The sequence below is a fragment of the Centropristis striata genome, chromosome 21, assembly GCF_030273125.1.
Source record: "Centropristis striata isolate RG_2023a ecotype Rhode Island chromosome 21, C.striata_1.0, whole genome shotgun sequence".
NCBI classification, from domain to species: Eukaryota; Metazoa; Chordata; class Actinopteri; order Perciformes; family Serranidae; genus Centropristis; species Centropristis striata.
The window spans coordinates 23444606-23465365 of NC_081537.1; the positions used below are offsets into that span (position 1 = coordinate 23444606).

General features: G+C 42.0%; 3 protein-coding genes across 4 annotated transcripts; 1 reads left to right on the forward strand and 2 right to left on the reverse strand.

Moving 5' to 3' along the window:
• Positions 1-132: 132 nt before the first annotated feature.
• On the forward strand, positions 133-12568 carry LOC131959534 (interferon a3-like). Its single transcript, XM_059324740.1, has 6 exons — positions 133-370; positions 468-560; positions 735-884; positions 1275-1343; positions 12046-12060; positions 12473-12568. The coding sequence occupies exons 1-6, from the start codon at positions 239-241 to the stop codon at positions 12566-12568; spliced, it is 555 nt and encodes a 184-aa protein (XP_059180723.1). The 5' UTR covers positions 133-238.
• LOC131959535 (interferon a3-like) lies at positions 9155-11153 on the reverse strand. The gene is made up of 5 exons (XM_059324741.1): positions 10765-11153; positions 10569-10661; positions 9521-9670; positions 9348-9431; positions 9155-9253 (listed from the first exon to the last, which is right to left on the reverse strand). Exons 1-5 carry the CDS (start codon positions 10897-10899, stop codon positions 9155-9157), a joined length of 561 nt encoding a protein of 186 aa, XP_059180724.1. The 5' UTR covers positions 10900-11153.
• An 11-nt stretch (positions 12569-12579) lies between the features above and the next one.
• cd79b (CD79b molecule, immunoglobulin-associated beta) lies at positions 12580-18396 on the reverse strand. 2 transcript variants are annotated; one of them, XM_059324739.1, is made up of 5 exons: positions 18213-18396; positions 16976-17278; positions 16749-16867; positions 14881-14934; positions 12580-14155 (listed from the first exon to the last, which is right to left on the reverse strand). In XM_059324739.1, the coding sequence occupies exons 1-5, from the start codon at positions 18262-18264 to the stop codon at positions 14066-14068; spliced, it is 618 nt and encodes a 205-aa protein (XP_059180722.1). In that variant the 5' UTR covers positions 18265-18396; the 3' UTR covers positions 12580-14065. The 2 variants fall into 2 exon arrangements, with proteins under 2 accessions (XP_059180722.1, XP_059180721.1); XM_059324738.1 differs by lacking the exon at positions 12580-14155 and having other exon boundaries at positions 14588-14934.
• Between the last annotated feature and the right edge of the window lie 2364 nt (positions 18397-20760).

Genomic DNA, 20760 nt, shown 5'->3' on the forward strand with positions numbered 1-20760 from the left:
ATTAAAGGTGTACCCGGCAGTAGGATTGAGACCAGCACTCGGACCTGAACACTAGGGACTTGGACCCGTGCCAGGTGTGACAGAAAAAGGAGTATTAAAGGTGTGCCCTGCAGTAGGATTGGGACCAGCACTCGGACCTGAACACTAGGGACTTGGACCCGTGCCAGGTGTGACAGAAAAAGGAATATTAACGGTGTGCCCTGCAGTAGGATTGAGACCAGTAGCTCCAACTTTTTAAATGTTGGGCCGGATCCTATTTGTGTTTGTGACTCTCAGCCTGTGCGGTGCAGCCTCCTCACTGAGCTGCTGGTGGATGGACAACAGATTCAGACATTCCAGCAACAAGTCTTTGAATCTACTGGATTCAATGGTAAGTGGACTTTTTTATTGGGATGTTGTTTGAAAAGTTACAGAATGTTTTTTTCTTTCCTTTATGTTTACTTAATGATGTGTGTGTGTGTGCTCAGGCTAATAACTCCACCAACACCACTGAGGATGCTGAAGTGGAGGACACTGTGGCCTTCCCTGATCATCTGTACAACCAGGCGTCCAAAGCTTCAGTAAGTCCACTTCAACTTCTGTCTACAAGTCAAACAGTGAATGCAAAACATGAGAAATCAAAGACATGACTTGATAGTTTTCTACAGGAAATGGAAATACAAGTACTTCAGATTCGTGTACAGTGTTTGAATAAATATTCTTTCTTCTTCTTCTTCTCCTTCTTCTTTGTCCAGGCTGAAGACAAACTGTTTTTCATGGCTCAGATTCGGGAGGAGATGGTTTCTCTGTTTGAGGAGGATCACAGAGCTGCATCATGGGAGGAGAACACGGTGGAGGAGCTCCTCCTGCGTCTGACCAGCCAGGCTGACGGCCTTCGCTCCTGTGTGAGTATAAAGGATGGTGTGGAAAATCAATAAAGAAACAAAAGTCAATGAGAAGTCACCTGCAGACCTAGCAGCAGCCTTGAAGTGACAACTTGCAAGACAGATAAGAACTAGAACAAGAGCAGGCTTTCACTTTTTATTGATAAAAACAATTCAGTACATGAGAACAATCTTGGACTGTTACTATGGCACAAATGGTTATATTGAAGACAGTTGTGTGCTATAATTTTTCTAGTACAAGGAAATCATCTGTTTTTTTAATCATGTATCAAGCTCTGTGTGAAACTGAAGTATACTGGCAGATGTGTCAGGTTAATCTAATGACCACAAACTAAAAGAAAAAAGGTAAACATTATAAAATATGTATTTATTTTCTGGTAATTCTTTCAGATTGGGAGCCATGGCCACAAGAAGAAGAACAAGAAGCTGCACAGGTACTTCAGGAGACTCTTCAGACACGTCCTGTGTTAGGGGCAGCGGGGAGAGGCTCGAGCGCACAACACAGGAGGCAGGATTTAGTAGAGTTCAGGGTTTTATTAACAGGGTGATGTGGGGGGAAAAGGCTGGGTGAGCTGGAGGGGAGCTGGAGGTGAGCTGGAGGGGAACCGGAGGTGAGCTGGAGGTGAAGAGCAGGTGAGGTGACTGGGCTGGTTGACAGGCAGGCAAGCCGGATCACTGCTGGAGAGGGGAGATCTGTGGGAAGAGAGGTTGAATGTGAGTTGGAGCAAGGCAAGGAGGCAAAAAAGGTCAAAAAGCCAAAAGGCAAAAAGGCAACAGCAACAAACACTTCGCAGGGAGTCTGCGTCTCTTACTTGCCAGGTAACTATCAGGGAAGATCTGGCGATGACTGGCAGGAGAGCTGGAGTCTTGTAGGCAGAGGGGTTGATTGGAGAGTGGCAGCAGGTGTGCAGTGATCCGGCTCCTTCACCTCGTCAACTCAACCTGTTGCAGCTGTGTCTGAGGAGTGCCCGCTGGGAGCGAGCTGAGGTGCTGGGAGTGGCTGAGGCCGGAACAGAGGGGTGTGAAGGAGCAGAGGAGGAGGGTGTGGGTGGAGCCGTAACAGGACCCCCCCCGAGCGAGCACCTCCAGGTGCGGCCATCCGGGGCCCACCCGGGGCATCAGGGTGGGCCCTGTAGAAGTCCCGGAGGAGGGCAGGGGACATGATCTGCGACCTGGGAACCCAGCTCCGTTCCTCAGGCCCATACCCCTCCCAGTCCACCAGGTACTGGAACCCCCGGCCCTGGCGCCGGGCCCGAAGGAGCCGCCGAACCGCCCACTGAGGGTGACCATCCACCAGCTGAGGAGGGGGCGGAGCAGGAGCCGGCGGCACAAGAGCATTTGTGACGACGGGCTTGACCCGGGAGACGTGGAACACCGGGTGGACACGCCGAAGGGAGTGGGGGAGGACCAGCCGGACAGCCGCAGGGTTGATCACCCGGTCGATGACATAGGGGCCGATGAACCTGGGCGCCAGCTTCCGGGAGGGGACGTGGAGGGGGAGGTCAGCAGTGGACAGCCAAACCCGCTGGCCGGCCTGGTACTCAGGTGCAGGGGAGCGGTGCCGGTTGGCACCCCGAGCGGCCCGCGACGTAGCACGGAGCAGAGCCGAGCGCACAGAGGCCCAAACCCGCCGACACCGATGGATGTGAGCCTGGACAGACGGGACCGAAGCATCAGCCTCCTGGAGTGGGAGCAGGGGGGGCTGGTACCCCAGGGAGCACTCAAAAAAGGTGACCGGCCGGTGGAGTCGCTGACCATGGCATTCAGGGAGTACTCAACCCAGGGCAGGTCCCTGCTCCAGGAGGATGGATGGAGGGAAGCCATGCAGCGGAGTGCTGACTCCAGACTCTGATTGGTCCTCTCGGCCTGCCCGTTGGTCTGGGGGTGGTAGCCGGATGAGAGGCTTGCCGTGGCCCCAATACCCCCACAGAAGGCCTGACACACCTTCGAGGTGAACTGGGGACCACAGTCGGACACCACATCCTGGGGGAGCCCGTACAGCCTGAAGACATGGGCAGTCAGCAGCTCTGCAGTCTCCGCTGCGGTTGGCAGCTTCGCCAGGGCCACCAACCGCACAGACTTTGAAAAACGGTCCACAATGGTGAGGATGACTGAGTCACCCTGGGACAGGGGGAGACCAGTGACAAAGTCGACCGCGATGTGGGACCATGGACGACTGGGTACGGGGAGGGGCCGCAGCAGACCAGACGGGGGCTGATGGGATGCCTTGCTGCGGGCACAAGTGGGGCAGGCTGAGACGTACCCCCGGACATCCTCTGCCATAGTAGGCCACCAGAACTGCCGGCGCAGGAAGGACAGGGTACGTCGGGCCCCCGGGTGGCAGGCAAAGCGGCTGGCATGACCCCACTGGATTACCGTGGCTCTGACGGCCTCCGGAACGAAGAGACGACCAGGTGGACCAGTCCCAGGGTCGGGCTGGGTGTGCTGAGCCCTTATGACCACTGCCTCGATGTCCATCTTCACCACTCCGATGACCCGGGAGGAAGGAAGGATGGTATCTGGAGTGGTAGGCTCCTCCCCCGCCGCATGACACCGAGACAGAGAGTCAGCCTTATTGTTAAGGGACCCCGGGCGGAACGTGATGGTGAAGTCGAACCGCCCGAGGAACAGGGCCCAGCGTGCCTGGCGGGAGGTCAACCTCCTGGCCGACCTGATGTACGTCAGATTCTTGTGGTCTGAAAGAACAGTGATGGGGTGCTCTGCGCCCTCCAGCCAGTGCCGCCACTCCTGGAATGCCTCCACAACAGCCAGTAGCTCCCGGTTACCAATGTCGTAGTTGGCCTCTGCGGGGGAGTAGCGACGGGAAAAGAAGGCACAGGGGCGCATCTTCTGGTCAGCAGACCGCTGGGAGAGGACACCGCCCACGCCCGTGTCTGAGGCGTCCACCTCTACTATGAAGGGCTTCGCTGGGTCTGGGTTGACCAGGATCGGTGCAGAGGTGAAGCGCCTCTTCAGGTCAGCGAAGGCGGTACTGGCACCTGGTGTCCAGGCAAACGGTCGCAGAGAGGAGGTGAGGGCAGTGAGGGGGGCAGCCACCCGACTGTAGTCCCGAACGAACCGGCGATAAAAGTTGGCGAAGCCGAGGAAGGACTGCAGCTGCTTGCGGGAGGTAGGCTGTTCCCAGTCGACGACTGCCCGGATCTTCTTAGGGTCAGGCCGGGTCCGTCCCCCCTCCACAATGAGTCCCAGAAATTCCACGGAGGGAGCGTGGAAGGTGCATTTCTCAGCCTTTATAAACAGTCGGTTCTCCAAGAGACGCTGGATGACGAGGCGGACATGCTGAACGTGTTCTTCGGAGTTTCTGGAGAACACCAGGATGTCATCCAGATACAGGACCACAAAGATGTCCAACATATCCCTCAGCACGTCGTTCATCAGGGCCTGGAAAACCGAGGGGGCGTTGGTTAGGCCGAAGGGCATCACTCGGTATTCATAGTGGCCACGGGGGGTCTTGAAAGCAGTCTTCCACTCGTCCCCCTCACGGATCCGGACCAGATGGTATGCGTTCCGTAGGTCCAACTTGGTGAACACCGTGGCCCCGAGGAGGGGCTCGAAGTTGGAGCTCATGAGGGGGAGAGGGTAGGTGTTCCGGATGGTGATGGCATTGAGCTCACGGTAGTCAATGCATGGCCTGAGGGACCCATCCTTCTTCTTCACAAAAAAAAAATCCCGCTGCCACCGGGGAGTGAGAAGGTCGGATAAGCCCCTCGGCCAGGCTCTCGGAGATGTACTCATCCATGGCGGCCTTCTCTGGAGGGGCAAGGTTGTACAGGCGGCTGACCGGGTGTTTGCTGCCAGGGCGGAGCTCAATGGCACAGTCATAGGGCCGGTGCGGGGGCAGGGTGCGTGCACGCTCCTTACTGAAGGCCTCTCCCAAGTCGTGGTAGACCTCTGGCACGGAGGAGAGGTCCGGGGGAGCTGGAGGGGGCTGTGGTGGTGACGACGGGGTATGGGCAGCACGGAGACACCGCGCATAGCAGGCCGTACTCCAGCTGAGGATGCGCCCCTCACCGTAGCTGACATGGGGAATGTGGAGCTCAAGCCATGGTCGGCCCAGAATGAGGGGGGCTTGGGGAGAATTAAGGACGTAGAAGTGGATCGTCTCCACATGGTTCCCAGAGATGGTCATGGAGAGGGGTCTTGTGCGGTGGGTGAGGGGCCCCAGACTGTGTCCATCAAGGGCAGAGACTGCCAGTGGGGACTCCAGGGCGACGAGGGGGAGGGCAGCCGAGCGGGCAAACTGGGCGTCCAGGAAGTTCCCGTCTGCCCCTGAGTCTATGATGGCCCCGACTGAGATAGTCTGACCCTGCCAGGAGAGGGTGACATGGAACCTGGCTGGGCTGATAGGTGGTGGGGAGTGAGTAATTCGGCTAACCCGCAATCCCCCTTCGGGTGAGCCTACTCTTTTGGCAGGGAGGGGCAGGAGTCGCGGAGGTGCCTGCCATCACCACAGTAGAGGCACAAGGCCCGGACAATCCTCCGGTTCCTCTCTGCTGCGGTGAGGCGAGTCCGAACCAACTGCATGGGCTCCTCACCTGAGGGGATGGTGGTGGCTGGTTCGCGAACAGGGGGGTTGGCCCTTGGCGGGGAGGCCCGGAGGATGGTGTTCCAGGGCCGTGATGAGCTGGTCGGGGGCTGCCTCTCACGCTGGCGCTCCCTGATGCGCTCGTCCACATCAATAGCCAAGACCACCAGTTCGTCCAGAGTGGAGGGCTTGTCTCTGATGAGTTCGTCCTTGATGGTCTCACTCAGCCCCTGACGAAAAGCGCTCCTTAGCCCAGCGTCATTCCAACCACTCCCAGCGGCAAGAGTGCGAAACTCTGTCGAGAAGGCGGCCGCTGTCCGGTTCCCCTGGCGAAGGGACATCAGCCGTGCCCCAACATCCTGCCCAGCAGTGGGGTGGTCGAAGACCCTCCTGAACTCAGCGAGGAAGGTGGTGTAGTCATCAAACAAAGCTGGGCGAGAGCTGAGGATGGCCTGGGCCCAATTCAGGGCCTCGCTGGTGGTGAGGTTAGTGATGAAGGCCACACGGGCTGCTGGTGTGAGGAACTGGCTGGGTTGATGGGAAAATATCAACTCACACTGCAGGATGAAGCCACGGAACTGGGAAAAGGTCCCGTCGAAGGGGCGGGGACTGGCCAAGTTGGGCTCACGGGGCTGGACGGAAGGCAGGGCCGGGGGCGGAGCAGCCAACGGGGGTGGACCTGCGGCAGGGGCAGCCAGGGGGGTGATGGCAGCCATAAGTGCAGCCACCTGCTCCGACAGGGCCTGGACCATCGATGTGAGGTTCTGGACCTGGGAAGAGCGCCCCTGCTGGAGAGCCTCCTGGGCCAGGAGCCGGTCACCCAGGGACTGGACAGAAACCGAAGCCTCCCTGAGGAGACGGCTGTGATCCGAAATAACTCTCCCTTGGGCCTGGAGAGCCTGCTGTGCGGGTTCAGGGAGTGGGGTTTGGGTCCGCTCTCCTGTGTCTGCCGAGCCTGGGTCCATGGCCAGATCTTCTGTTAGGGGCAGCGGGGAGAGGCTCGAGCGCACAACACAGGAGGCAGGATTTAGTAGAGTTCAGGGTTTTATTAACAGGGTGATGTGGGGGGAAAAGGCTGGGTGAGCTGGAGGGGAGCTGGAGGTGAGCTGGAGGGGAACCGGAGGTGAGCTGGAGGTGAAGAGCAGGTGAGGTGACTGGGCTGGTTGACAGGCAGGCAAGCCGGATCACTGCTGGAGAGGGGAGATCTGTGGGAAGAGAGGTTGAATGTGAGTTGGAGCAAGGCAAGGAGGCAAAAAAGGTCAAAAAGCCAAAAGGCAAAAAGGCAACAGCAACAGCAACAAACACTTCGCAGGGAGTCTGCGTCTCTTCTAGGTACTTGCCAGGTAACTATCAGGGAAGATCTGGCGATGACTGGCAGGAGAGCTGGAGTCTTGTAGGCAGAGGGGTTGATTGGAGAGCAGCAGGTGTGCAGTGATCTGGCTCCTTCACCTCGTCAACTCAACCTGTTGCAGCTGTGTCTGAGGAGTGCCTGCTGGGAGCGAGCTGAGGTGCTGGGAGTGGCTGAGGCCGGAACAGAGGGGTGTGAAGGAGCAGAGGAGGAGGGTGTGGGTGGAGCCGTAACAGTCCTGAAGAGAATGGTAAGTCTTTATCTATCTATTAGTCCATTAATCAATCAATCAATAAATCTATTGATGACGTTTTAATAACGATGATATTATTGTGTCTGCAGGAGTACAGTGCTGAAGCCTGGGAAATGATCAGGACGGAGATGAAAACCCATCTGATGAGAGCAGAGATAGAGCTGGCTGCACCTCTGCTCAACAACTAATACATGCAGTCTGTTTATATATATATATATATAAATAAATAAATATATATTTATTTATTTGTGTTTTTATGTTTTTATTTATACATTTATTTATTGATCGTGCAAAGTGGAATGTTCTTATTGCAACAAAAATAAAATATTTTAAACAAATGGAAATGTGTTTATTGTTTTTATTCCTGTTACATAAACAAATGGGATGCAGAGTTTTTGTATTTAATGCAGGAACATGTTCCGAATCCCTAGTGTTCGAGTCTGAGTCATCACTACCTGAGTCCAAGTCCCTTGTGTTCAAGTCCGAGTCCAAGTCATCATCACCTGAGTCTGAGTCCGAGTCCCTAGTGTTCGAGTCAGAGTCATCAGAGTGCAAGTTGGGTCATTATTACCTGAGTTTGACTCCGAGTTCCGAGTGTTCAAGTCAGAGTCCAAGTCTGAGTCACCAAAAAGAGCCTGAGTTGAGTCTGAGTCCGAGTCATCAGAGTGTTGGTCGGGTCATCAAAACTTGGAGTTTGAGTTAAAGTTCTGAGTTTTCAAGTCTGAATCAATAAAAATAACCTGAGTCCGAATCTGACTTGCAGTCTGATGGCTCGGACTTGAAGACTAGGGACTTGGACTCAGACTCAGGTAATGGTGACTTGGACTTTAACACTAGGGATCTGACTCAGGTAATGATGACCCAACTGAATCCGAGTCCCTAGTGATAGAGTCCGAGTCAACATTACCTGAGTCTGACTCCCTAGGGTTCGAGTCGGGTCATTATTACCTGAGTCCGACTCCAAGTCTGAGTGTTCAAGTCAGAGTCCAAGTCTGAGTCAACAAAAAGAGCCTGAGTTGAGTCTAAGTCCGAGTCATCAGAGTGTAGGTCGGGTCATCAAAACTTTGAGTTTGAGTTAAAGTTCTGAGTTTTCAAGTCTGAATCAACAAAAAATAGCCCGAGTCGAGTCTGAGTCCGAGTCATTAGAGTGCAGGTCTGACTTGCAGTCTGATGATTCAGACTTGGACTCGCACATTGACGACTTGGACTAAAAAACAAAGGACTCAGGATTTGGACTAGATCTCAAGCTCAGGAAATAATGACTCAGACTTAAACACACGGGACTCAGGACTTAGCTTAGAACGTAGCTTTCGGCAAAGTGTAATGTCTTTTTTAAGAATTAAAAAATTACTACTTCATTGTATTTAGCAACTCAAATTAAATAAATACAGTTATACATGATAAATAACTAACTAACTAGATCAATTAATAAATAACTAAATGGATAAATAAATTAATAAAGGAAATAAATGGTTCAATAAACAAATAAATACATTTTATTGACAAAAATATGTATTTCATTGGATACAAGAGAAATCTTTTTGAGAATTCCATTTTGCAAAAGCAAAGTAAAAAAAAGTACATGATTATATATAATAAATAATTAGACAATATTATTCTTTTTGTTCATTTTTTGCTCAAGGTAAAAACATGAATGATGATGATGATGAACATTGACAAATACATGATCAATAAATACACAAACAACTCAATTAATAAATAACACCATGTTAATAAATAAACGGATGAACACACAAATACATTAATACTCCACGTATGAATAAATACACTTGGTGTAAAGAGATATAATTATTTTATCGGATTTCGCGAAAAAATAAAATTCATTCTGTTTTGCTCAAAGCAAATAAATAATTAGATAAATAAATAAATAAAAAGACAAATAAATAACTAGATAAATAAATAAATAAATAAATGGACAAATAGATAACTAGATGAATAAATAATTAAATAAATAAATGGTAAAAAAAAAAAAAAAAAAGTAAAAGAAATAGATAAAAAAAATGTAATGAATAGATAAATAAATAGATAAATAAATAATGGATAAACAAATAATTAAATTAATAGATATATAGATGAATAAATAAATAAACAGACTGCATGTATTAGTTGTTGAGCAGAGGTGCAGCCAGCTCTATCTCTGCTCTCATCAGATGGGTTTTCATCTCTATCCTGATCAGTTCCCAGGCTTCAGCACTGTACTCCTGCAGACACAATAATATAATCATTATTAAAACATCATCAATAGATTTATTGATTGATTAATTAATTGATGCACTGATATAGAGTCAGCCGTACCATCCTCTCCAGGACATGGTGGAGGAGTCTATGGAAGTACAGGTGCAGCTTCTTGCTTTTCTTCTTGTGGCCGTGGCTCCCAATCTGAGAGATAAATCAATAAATCTTTAATATACAGTCGTTTTATATTAAACTGACACATCTGCTAGAAAGCTTCAGTCTGTTCTACTCACACAGGAGCGGAGGCCGTCAGCCTGGCGGCTCAGAAGAATGAGGAACTTCTCCACCGTGTTCTCCTCCCATGATGCAGCGCTGTGATCCTCCTCAAACAGAGAAACCATCTCCTCCAGAACCTGAGCCATGAAAAACAGTTTGTCCTCAGCCTGGAAAAAGAAGAAGGAGAAAGTAAGTTTATTTACTCAAATACTGGACACAAATTGTTGGCTAGTTGTCCTACGATATCTGAATTTTCCTCCAACTTTATACTATATACTTTATACTAAATATTGCGCTTTTTACTCTCTTACATGTATTTGATACATTTAGTTTTTGAATACTAATTCAAAATATAACTAACTATAATTATGGATACTTGGCTGCTACAGTATAGTACAGCTTTAACTTTGAAGTAATGTACATATTGATGCCTCAATAGTTATAATCTATAAGCTTAATATGCATCATTCTTCAAAATGAGTTCAAGTATAGTGTGATGCTAATACTTTGGTACTTTTGCTGAAGAATGCAGGATTTTTTTAAACCTGTAATCTAGTATTTCTACACTGTTTTACTGCTACTTTAGAAATATATTATGATGTTGTATTATTGAGACTTGGCTGCTACAGTATATAAAGTAAAAAAAACATTTACAAGCTTTAACTCTGAGATAATGCACATATTAATGCCTCAATAACTATAATCAAATAGTATACATATTTGAAATGAATTAACAAATATATTATACTGGAATATTGTGGAGTTGATAAACATATAGTAAAAATTTAATCATTTACAAGCTTTAAATTTAAAGTAATGTACATATTAATGCATCAATAATTAAAATCAAATATGAATTATTCTGCAGAATGAGCACTAGTATAGTTTGATGCGAATATTTTTCTTAAGTCAGATTTTGATGCAGGACTTTTACCTGTAATCTAGTATTTCTACACTGTTTTACAGCTACTTTTTCGTAAAAGATCTGACTATTTCTTCCACCGCTTGGAATAAATAAGACATTATAACCTACACAGTTGTCAGAAAAAGTTGAAGTGGACTTACTGAAGCTTTGGACGCCTGGTTGTACAGATGATCAGGGAAGGCCACAGTGTCCTCCACTTTAGCATCCTCAGTGGTGTTAGTGGAGTTATTAGCCTGCAGAACACAGAAAAAAACATTCAGTAACTTTTTAAACAACATCCTAATAAAAAAATCAAAGTAAAAACATCAAACAACATTAAAAAAGAAGTGCTCTTACCATTGTATCCAGTAGTTTAAAAGTCTTTTCACTGAAATGTCTGAACCTGTGCTCCATCCACCTGCAGCTCAGTGAGGAGGCTGAGCTGTACAGGCTGAGAGACAGAAAGACGAACAGGATCCTGCTGGGAGTCATCTTCTTTTTCTTCTTCTTTATAAAGGGTAAAATATCCTTATTTTTCTTAAAAAGGTATGATATCCTTTCTTTGGAGCAAATGCTGATTTCTTTTTTTTTTTATTAAAAAGGTATGATATCCTTTCTTTGGAGCAAATGCTGATTTCTTTTTTTTTATTAAAAAGGTATGATATCCTTTCTTTGGAGCAAATGCTGATTTCTCTTGTGGTCCGGTTGATCTGTTGTAGCAGAGCTGCAGCGCTTCATTTATACTCCAGGGCGCGCCTTTCATTTTTCGCTTTCCTCACCTACCTGCACACCTGTGGGAAACCCGGAGGCTGACGCGGCTTTCACACTGAGCACATACCTGTACTGTCAAACACATTTTCGGATTATTATTGTTATGAATAAACATTCATGCCGGCCAGAGTGACATAATTTTGCATTTGAAGCTGAAATGCCGAACCGATATTTAAAACGCCAGATAGAGAATTAAACACCAAAACAACAATAAACGTTTTTTTTTACACAGATTTGATTTTTTTTTTGCGATTAACATGGGAATTTAAGGGATTAAATAGCTGTAGTAGAGTAAAAGTTAAAGCTTGTAAATGCTTAATTTTTTTCTATATATTTAGCAACTACACAATATTACATTATAATATATTTGTTAATTACATTTTATATATTTATACCACCTGATTATAGTTTATTATATCATTAATATGTGCATTACCCTAAAGTTAAAGCTTGTAAATGTTGTTTTAAGCCAAGTCTAAATAATATTACATCATAATTCATTTGTTGGTGATATTTTTATATTATTAAACTGAATCTGCAAAGTAAATAAAGGTATTAAATAACTGTAATAGAGTAAAAAGTGCAATATTTCCCTCTGTAGTGAAATATAAAGAGCTTCAGATTTGTGTACAGTATGTGAGTAAATGTTCAGTTAGGAGTCCAAACCATCAGTAAGTCAACTTTAGTAATAAATAACAAAAGACACATTTAGAAGTTGTTTTCATAGAAAATTGTGAGTTATTTTTGATGTTTTTTTTGTTTCCCCCCAGTATAAAGTGTATACTCTGCATACGTACGTATAATACGTATAATCTGTGATTTATCTTCTTCTTCCAGGCTGCAGACAAACTGCGTTTCATGGCTCAGGTTCTGGAGGAGATGGTTTCTCTGTTTTAGGAGGATCACAGCGCTGCATCATGGGAGGAGAACACGGTGGAGAACTTCCAAAATGTTGCTTCCAGGCAGGCGAGCAACCTTCGTTCCTGCGTGAGTCTCAGTGTGGATTAACACACAGCAGCTCTTCATTAAAAGGATCAGCTCATAGTGCATGTGTAATGTTAACAGGTATGTGGTGACTGTGTGATAAAGCTCTTTTTAATCACTTTTTACTTTTTATGCACTTAGATTGGGAGTGAAAAGAAGAACAAGAAGCTGCAAACGTATTTTGAGGGACTCTCAAGTCAAATCCAAGAGCCAAAGGTAAGTCTGTTTCTAAATCAATGCATCATTTAATCAATAAATCAGTAAATCTATTCATAATGTTTTATTAATGTTGATATTGTTGTGTCTGCAGGGCCACAGTGCTGAAGCCTGGGAGCTGACCAGGAAGGAGATGAAAACCCATCTGATGAGAACAGAGCAGCTGGCTGCATCTCTGCTCACCAACTAAAACCACTTTTCTGTTGGATTTATTTATTTATTTATCTTTTTAATGCTTATTTATGAACTGAATTGTTTCCTATATGTATGTATTAGTTGATGTTCTTCACAACCAGCATTTAACTTATTTATTTATATATTCTTCTTCTCTTTTTCTTACCCCAATAAAAATAAGACTTTTCCAGCAAATGAAAATGTGTTTATTGTTTTCATTTCTGTTATATAAACAAAAGGCAGAAAGATATTCATTAAACTATATTGACAAATATAATGTTTCAGCTGTTAGACCTTCATCAGTTAAAGCTAAGGTTGCTCAGTCCCTAGACCATTAAAATATTGTGATTTTTTAATGTTTCAGGGTTTTTTATTGTTTTTTGCAACCTGTAAATGAGCAGAACGATCACAAGTCTATCTATCTATCTATCTATCTATCTATCTATCTATCTATCTATCTATCTATCTATCTATCTATCTATCTATCTATCTATCTATCTATCTATCTATCTATCTATCTATCTACTGTGGTAATATGGTAGGGCTGCCTTTGATCATCCTGCTGAATTGTCTATTTTACTCTAAATTAGACCATAATTTACTAAATTAACAGCATACTGCATTGAAGAAGACTTAAAACTAACAATTGAGTCCATAAACTCATTATGAGAATGTTTACTGAGGTAATAAATCAAGCAAGAATTAGAGTCATTTTCCTATTGACTTGCATAAAAATGGGCTTCTTTTTGCAACCAGTCGAGTCGCCCCCTGCTGGTCATTAGAAAAAATGCAGTTTTAAAGCACTTCCTCATTGGCTTCAATGTTGAAGGTCTTAGGAGTTAAAGGTTACAATGTTACAACATTTTAAAAGTCTAAGAGCCAAGATACAAGGTTTCAGTCCTGAGCTTTTCCTGATGAAGGTCTAAGCACCGAACACTTTAACAGAACAACGTTTAATGGTGGGAACATTCTATCGTTTTACCTGATGAAAATCTAAGCACCAAAATTCTACATTACAACATTTTAACCAAAACCTAAATACCACAACACTACAGCGGTCAAACATTTTAATGACGAAAACATTGTATTTCTCACAAGTTTTTGCCAAAAATCTTTTCTCTTCACATTTAAACTGTGTATTTATTTTAAGTTTTGAAACATTTAGACATAAAAATAGATAAAATAGATATCAAACGCTCAAGTTAGAGAAGCCACTCTGAAATATTCACAACATATTTTAAAGAAAAAGCCTTGTAAAGCACCAAAAAATGTGAAATAAAATGTCTGATTCCTTCACACTTCAGTTGACTTCAGTCACATCTGATTAATTCACTCCAGTGTTAATAAAAAGCATAAAATCTACAGCACATGAAGCGTTTTAGAATAAGCCGGTTGTTGCACAGTTATAAACAAATATTATGTTAGAAGGAAATTAAATATCTCCTCTCAGGACTCTGAACAATGTATGATTTGTACTTTTATAATCCAGAAGTTGTACGTTTTTGCGGCTGCCTCACTCCCAGGGGGCCTCAGCTCCTTCAGCCTGGGCGTACACAGACAGTTCCTCATACAGACCTCCTCCACACGTCTCAATTGCCAAACCCTGAGAGGCGGAAATAAGTCAGTTTACATGTTATGAGTCTCATGAGACTTTGAGGAATCCTACTTTACGCCCATGTTTGGGGAGTATTTGTAGAGCTTTAATTTGCATAATCAGTGACTCAGAAATGACTCAAAAGATAAAGATATGCAGCTGCTAAATGTCACAGCCAAGCAATTATCATTTAAATATATTTCATCTTATATTTATCAACATCTCTGTTGTTTCTGACTGTTATAACCTTGAAAAATGCATCATTCCCAGCGTTCTCAGCACATAAAATGCTCATCCTCAAGCTCCAACTTTGGCTCCAACTTTCCAATAAAAAGATTTTATCTTTAAAAACAAATCTGACATTTTCTCTTGAATAGAGATTTTTTTCTCTTACAACAAGGCTTGGCTGCAATGCTTCAGTTCTTGCAAAAAAAAAAAGTGTATAAATCACCAATAACTTGTACAGAATGCTGCTTTTTAAAGTGCCTGTCATTTTTACATGATTTTACCTTGACGCTTATACGACTAGATTTCATTATAAATACTTAAAACTGCATTTTTATGTTGTATAGGTCCATGCATTTAGCTTGTCTGCTTCTTGTTGTTGTATTGTTTGGTCGTAATGCTTTACATTGAAATATATACTTTACAGGACTAAAGCAATAAAAATCGATTTTCCACAAAAGTTTAACAATCCTGATTTGATTAATGTTAAGGTGAAATAGAGAACAAACCTCATAGATGTGATCAGTTTCAGGCTCCTCATATATGCTGTCCTTCTTCTCCCTCTGTTTAAAATAATAATATATTTTTTTTAAATTGATAAACATATAAACACACTGGACATAGGTTGAAAATAAAAAATAAATTTGTTATTATTATTATTATTATTATTATTATTAATAATAATAATAATAGTAATAAAAATAAATAAAACAAACGTGATTCTGTCATTGGAAGTAACATCAGCGGTTAAAAATTAAAAATAAATTATTGATAAACATAAACACACTGGATATAATACATTGAAAATAAAAAATAAAATAAATAAAACAAATGTGATTCTGCCGTTGGAAGTGACGCAACCAGTTAAAAATTTAAAATAAATTATTGATGAACACATAAACACACTGGACATTATACATTGAAAATAAAAAAATAAAATAAAAATAAAATAGGCTAATTAACCAATAAACGTGATTCTGCCATTGGAAGTAACGTCAACGGTTAAAAACGTCTACGTGAAGTTAACGGAATATTCTAATCAATATGAGCTAGCAGTGCTGTCTCAAATTGCATAGAAAAGACAAATAAAACTCTGTATTTTTTGGGTGAAACAACACCCATTACACTGGTATACCCTTTCGCCAAATATCCAAAGGTGATACGTGAGTGTGGCTACATTTATAGCTTCTTAAAATGAGAAAGAAAGGACGGAAAGGTGCATTTAGGTACTTTAACATTTGTGGCTAACCATTTGAGCTAACGGTGTAGAACTGTTGCTTCAGAAAAAAAACGGTTTTGACCTTCATACATGGATCTAAACGGGGAAAGTGTTATCTTTAAGCTTGAGCAGCTGTTAGCTTATCGCAAGTAATGCAAATCAAGGCTCATTTCGGTAAATCTGTCACTGGCATTTAACGCTTTATGCACTGGTGGAAATATGATGTGGTATAACTTTATTTTTTACAATGTATGGCGTTATATCTGTGTTATACTGTACAAAAGACATTTTGGAGTTGTTTTTACTTCTAGCCATGGCTGTGCTGTTTTCTTCAAGTTCTTGTTCATTTTAAGGCCTGTTACAACTAAAGGTACATTGTTTTGGACAAATATAACGATAACAATAAAAATAGCTCATAAGAGTGTAATTTAAGAGTTGATATCTAGCCATTTTCCATTGTTTTCTTGATGATGTTTTGGGTTATTATCAAAAAAAAACATTTGAAAAGGGCTCTTAAATTAAACTCCTATGAGCTAGTTTTGTTGTTATCATTAAATTTGTCCAAACAAATGTACCTTTAGTTGTACTAGGCATTAAAATGAACAATAAACTAAAGAAAACAAGGGTGGCTATTTTTTTCCATGACTGTATATATCAACTTCATCTTTTACTTTGTTTTATTTTGCATCTGGTCACATTTTGGCAAATTAATAACTCAAAACAGGAGTGTAGGGAGGTGGAGAGAGAGAGTGGCTGTTACTATAACTACATGATAAAGCCAGAATGGAAATAAACTGAAATTGTTCTTGAGGCACTAGATTACACAACATTATCAAATGGATATTATTAACAAAATATCAGTATTTAATTTTTTTTTTTTTAAATATCACGGTTATTGCCAATACTGGTATGCAGCATCATCTGTTTTGACTGATCTTTCCACATGTCGATCAAGTTGTAAAAATCTGTTTTATTACAAAAAGCTGAATTTCCTTGAAAAACTAAGCAGATTAAAAAAAAGTTTTTTTCATACTAATTTGATTTTATCTTTATCCTGACATTGAATAAGATTATTGAAGTGCATATCATCAGCTTAATTCCATCTAATTCTATTGCAGCTAAGCAGTGCAGTCTAGTTTTGTTCATCTTGCTCCTCACCAGTGTTTGTTTGCGTAGCAGTACAGCAGCAATACACCCAGCCAGCACCAGGCCCTGGAGAACTATGAGACCGTCCTTCATCTTTGACCTGTATTCTGCCTGAGCGACGTCAATGGCCTCTGTGAGAGGAAAGATGCATTTTTAAAAACTGAACTGGTGCGGATGTCAATCAATTATCATTGCATCATGTGTTGGTCTGCATAAAACATGTTGTTCCAGCTACTTACTGGCAATTTGAACTGCAGTCCCAGGTCCCCATGTACCGTTTACCTTGCAGAAGTACACCCCGCTGTCCTCCATGCGTGCATCTGTGATAGTGAGTGCAGCATTCTTGTTTTTTTTTAAGTTTTGGAAGAAAAACCTTGGACCTTGGACAGTTTTGTTTTCACCATCCACGCCAACGGCCTTGTACCACTGCGTACTGTACTGCTCGGTCAGCTCGGATTGCAGACATTGAATGGTCATCATCTTGTATCTTGGATTCACACCAAGAAACCGGGGCTTCTGGTTGATGATGATGTTTAAGGCCACTGAGTAGACAAAAGAAGTTTCAAGGACATTGTGACACAGTTACAAACATTTACTCAAATAATTGGGCTATGCTTTGTCCCAGCAGAGCTGGTCTTCAGGAGTTGATACCGTTTGCCAATATAATATGACACTGCTGGCTTTGTCGTCACATTTAGAGTCGTGTACATGATGTGGATGTGCAAAGGATATAAAATTACAATTTCAAGAGTTCTCCTTAATCAGAGATTGTCTCTTAAAGTAATTACAGTAGTTAAACATCTTGGTCAAGATTTTACAGATGATGTAATGGATGGTCGAGCTTTAGCATATCAACAATTAAATTACTTGCTGTAATCCAAAATAAGAATGTTATTTTATGCCCGTACATATTTCCCGCTTTATTATTAAACTGAATATGTTTGGGCTTTTGTACTGACAAAATGAGCAATTAAAGACATGATTTGGAGAAAATGTAATTTTTCACCATTTTCTCACATTTTAATGATCAAAGGATTATTCGAGAAAACAATTAACTGATTATGTGTTAATGAAAATGATTGCTAGATGCAGACCTATTATTGAATGGAAAGTTTATAATGCCCCCCCCCCCCAATATCATTATTTAACCAGCTGATTGAGAACTGTTTATACAGTATATTAAAATAAGCAGTCTTTGTCTCAGAAGACAACTTCCTCTTTCCCCCCAGATGTCCAGGAAGTAATGGTACTGCGAGTCAAAAATAACATGCAAAACACTTGTATGCATTGTGACTTTAGTTAAGCAGACAATAAAAGTACAATTAAAAAACTGCATAAAGGATTAGCCAGCATTTAGACTTATGTTACTAATTTACTAATGTTAATAGTAGGAACCAAGACTGCAAGTATTTGCATCATTTTCACTTTTCAGTCACCTATTAAATTGATTATATTGCATTAAAAGTTTAAATTTACCTGATATATTGATCAAAGTGAGCCCACAGTATCCAGCCAGCAACCAGCGCATGATGACACGCAAAATAAAAATATTTCAGCTGCTGATGTCCACGCGCCTCAATCTCTCTGCAGGCATGAATATGTTATGAACAAGGAGAAGTGTCTGCATCAGTCTGTCACCTCACAGGCAAATAAGGGGAAGAGCACAGTAACGTCGAGCCAAAATTACTCAGAACAACCCACACTTTTACCTTTGTAAACCTGACAAATTTCATTCACATATGTGCCATTTTTAGAGACAAATGAAACAGGGTAATAAACCTGAACAGTAGGGGATTTTGAAAGACACAATTGGAGGGTTTTTGAGACAATTTGTAGGATCACAACAAACATTCATGTGATACCAACTTATAACAGGACCAGGGCTTGGTTTTGTTTGACATTTTTCGATACTTGTGCCAATAGAATACCCAAGTTTCAGTACTGATACGACAACGACAGTTTTTATTTTTGTGCTTTTATTCCATTTAATAAAAGCAGCTAAATGTTGCTACATGTTAAATGATGTAAAAGAAGCAGCCATGCAAGATTTCTGCCTTCATAAAATAGTGTTAAATCAGGAAGATATGTAGATATGTAGATAGAGTTTATGTCTATCCTGACGTGTCTCATCGAACAATGTTAAAAGATAAAATAATACTATCTCATTTATGGATAAGTCAGTGTGCATGCAAAATGGAAAGATGGATACAATATCGCAGTTACAGTGTACACACAAAACGTTTTTTTTTTAATAAGTTTGCTAATTTGATTATTCCGAATATGAATTGGAGGTGTCTTGCAACATGATTTCATGTATTTTGCTATTAAGTTTTTAATTTGGCCAGGAGTCAGGGCAGTTGTGTTTATAGTGATTTCTGTCACTGTCTATGGTTTGTTTAGTTGTAGCAGTTAGGTTGTAGTTGGGCTTAGAATGTAGATACTGTAATATGTGATTTAACAATGTAAAATGTATATTAAAAACTAAACAAGCAGTAAATGGGTTGGGATATTGTTTTGTCTCTGCATGTGTGTGCATTCAACCTAAAAACGTCTATCCTCCATACAAAAGGAAGATTGTTTTGGACAAAAAGGGGAGAACAAATGATGATAATGTTACTTCAGGGTAAACCTGAGAGGCTGCCTGACTCAGTGGGATTTTTCTGATTTTCTTTTAAGAGAGAATCATCTCACGCTTTGATTCGTCTCCTGTTTATCACAGGAGGGGAGGTGAAGACATGCAGGGACTGGGAGTGTGTCCTTATCAGCAGCAAGTCGGACACTTTTTGGAGGAGGGTAAGTGCAATTCATCAATTGTTTTGGTATGTGTCAAAAAGAACTGCTAAAGTAACACAAAATACTTCTCAGTGAATATGATTCAAAACACAAAATTAAGTGTGTGTATAAATACAGTCATGGAAAAAAAGTCATGGAGCCATTTTCAATGGTTTCCTTGATAATAACCAAAATCATTATAAAAAAAACATGGAAAATGTCTAGATATCAGCTGTTAAATTAAACTATCATGAGCTATTTTGTTGTTTTCATTATATTTGTCCAAACAAATGTACCTTTAGTTGTACCAGGCATTAAATGAACAAGAAAGCAAGGAGAAAAAAAAAAAAGAGAAAAAAAAAAAAAAAAAAAAAAAATATATATATATATATATATATATATATATATATATTAGGGCCGGGGGACTTTAATTAAGATTAATTAATTACACAAAAATTAACGCGTTAAAAAAATTGACGCATTTTAATCACACTTATTTTTGCACCGCGGAACGTTTCTCACTGGATGAGTTTCAGTCGGACCAAAGATACTGGAGCACCAACTAGCATTCATGAGTTCAGACAACAACAAACCACGGTGAACATGAAGGAAGAAGCTAATGAGACCACTTCGGTTGGCCCTGTGGATGGGAAATTTTGTTACAAAAACCGAACGGATGGAAGCGTCGATAAGAGCATGGTTGTGTTGCTATGCAACAAGGAATTCGCATATCACCGCAGCACAACAAGCCTCAAGTATCACCTCAATGCAAAACATATAGCAGCTAGCGTGGACGCTAATGTGGTATTCAACAGTATACTAAAAATCCATATGAAAAAAAATACTTCTCACTGTTCTCAGGTCAAATATTTATATGCGATTAAAATGTGATTAATTTCGATTAATTAATTACAAAGCCTCTAATTAATCAGATTACTTTTTTTAATCGAGTCCCAGCCCTAATATATATATATATATATATATATATATACATACATACATACATACACACACACACACACACACAAAGATAGAATAATGTTGTCTATATTTAATGGGTACCAGTAGATTATCCAAAGGTGATACTTGAGTGTGGCTACATTTATAGCTTCTTAAAATGAAAACGAAAGGACGGAAAGGTGCATTTAGGTACTTTAACATTTGTGGCTAACCATTTGAGCTAACGGTGTAGAACTGTTGCTTCAGAAAAAAACGGTTTCGACCTTCATACATGGATCTAAACTGGGTAAGT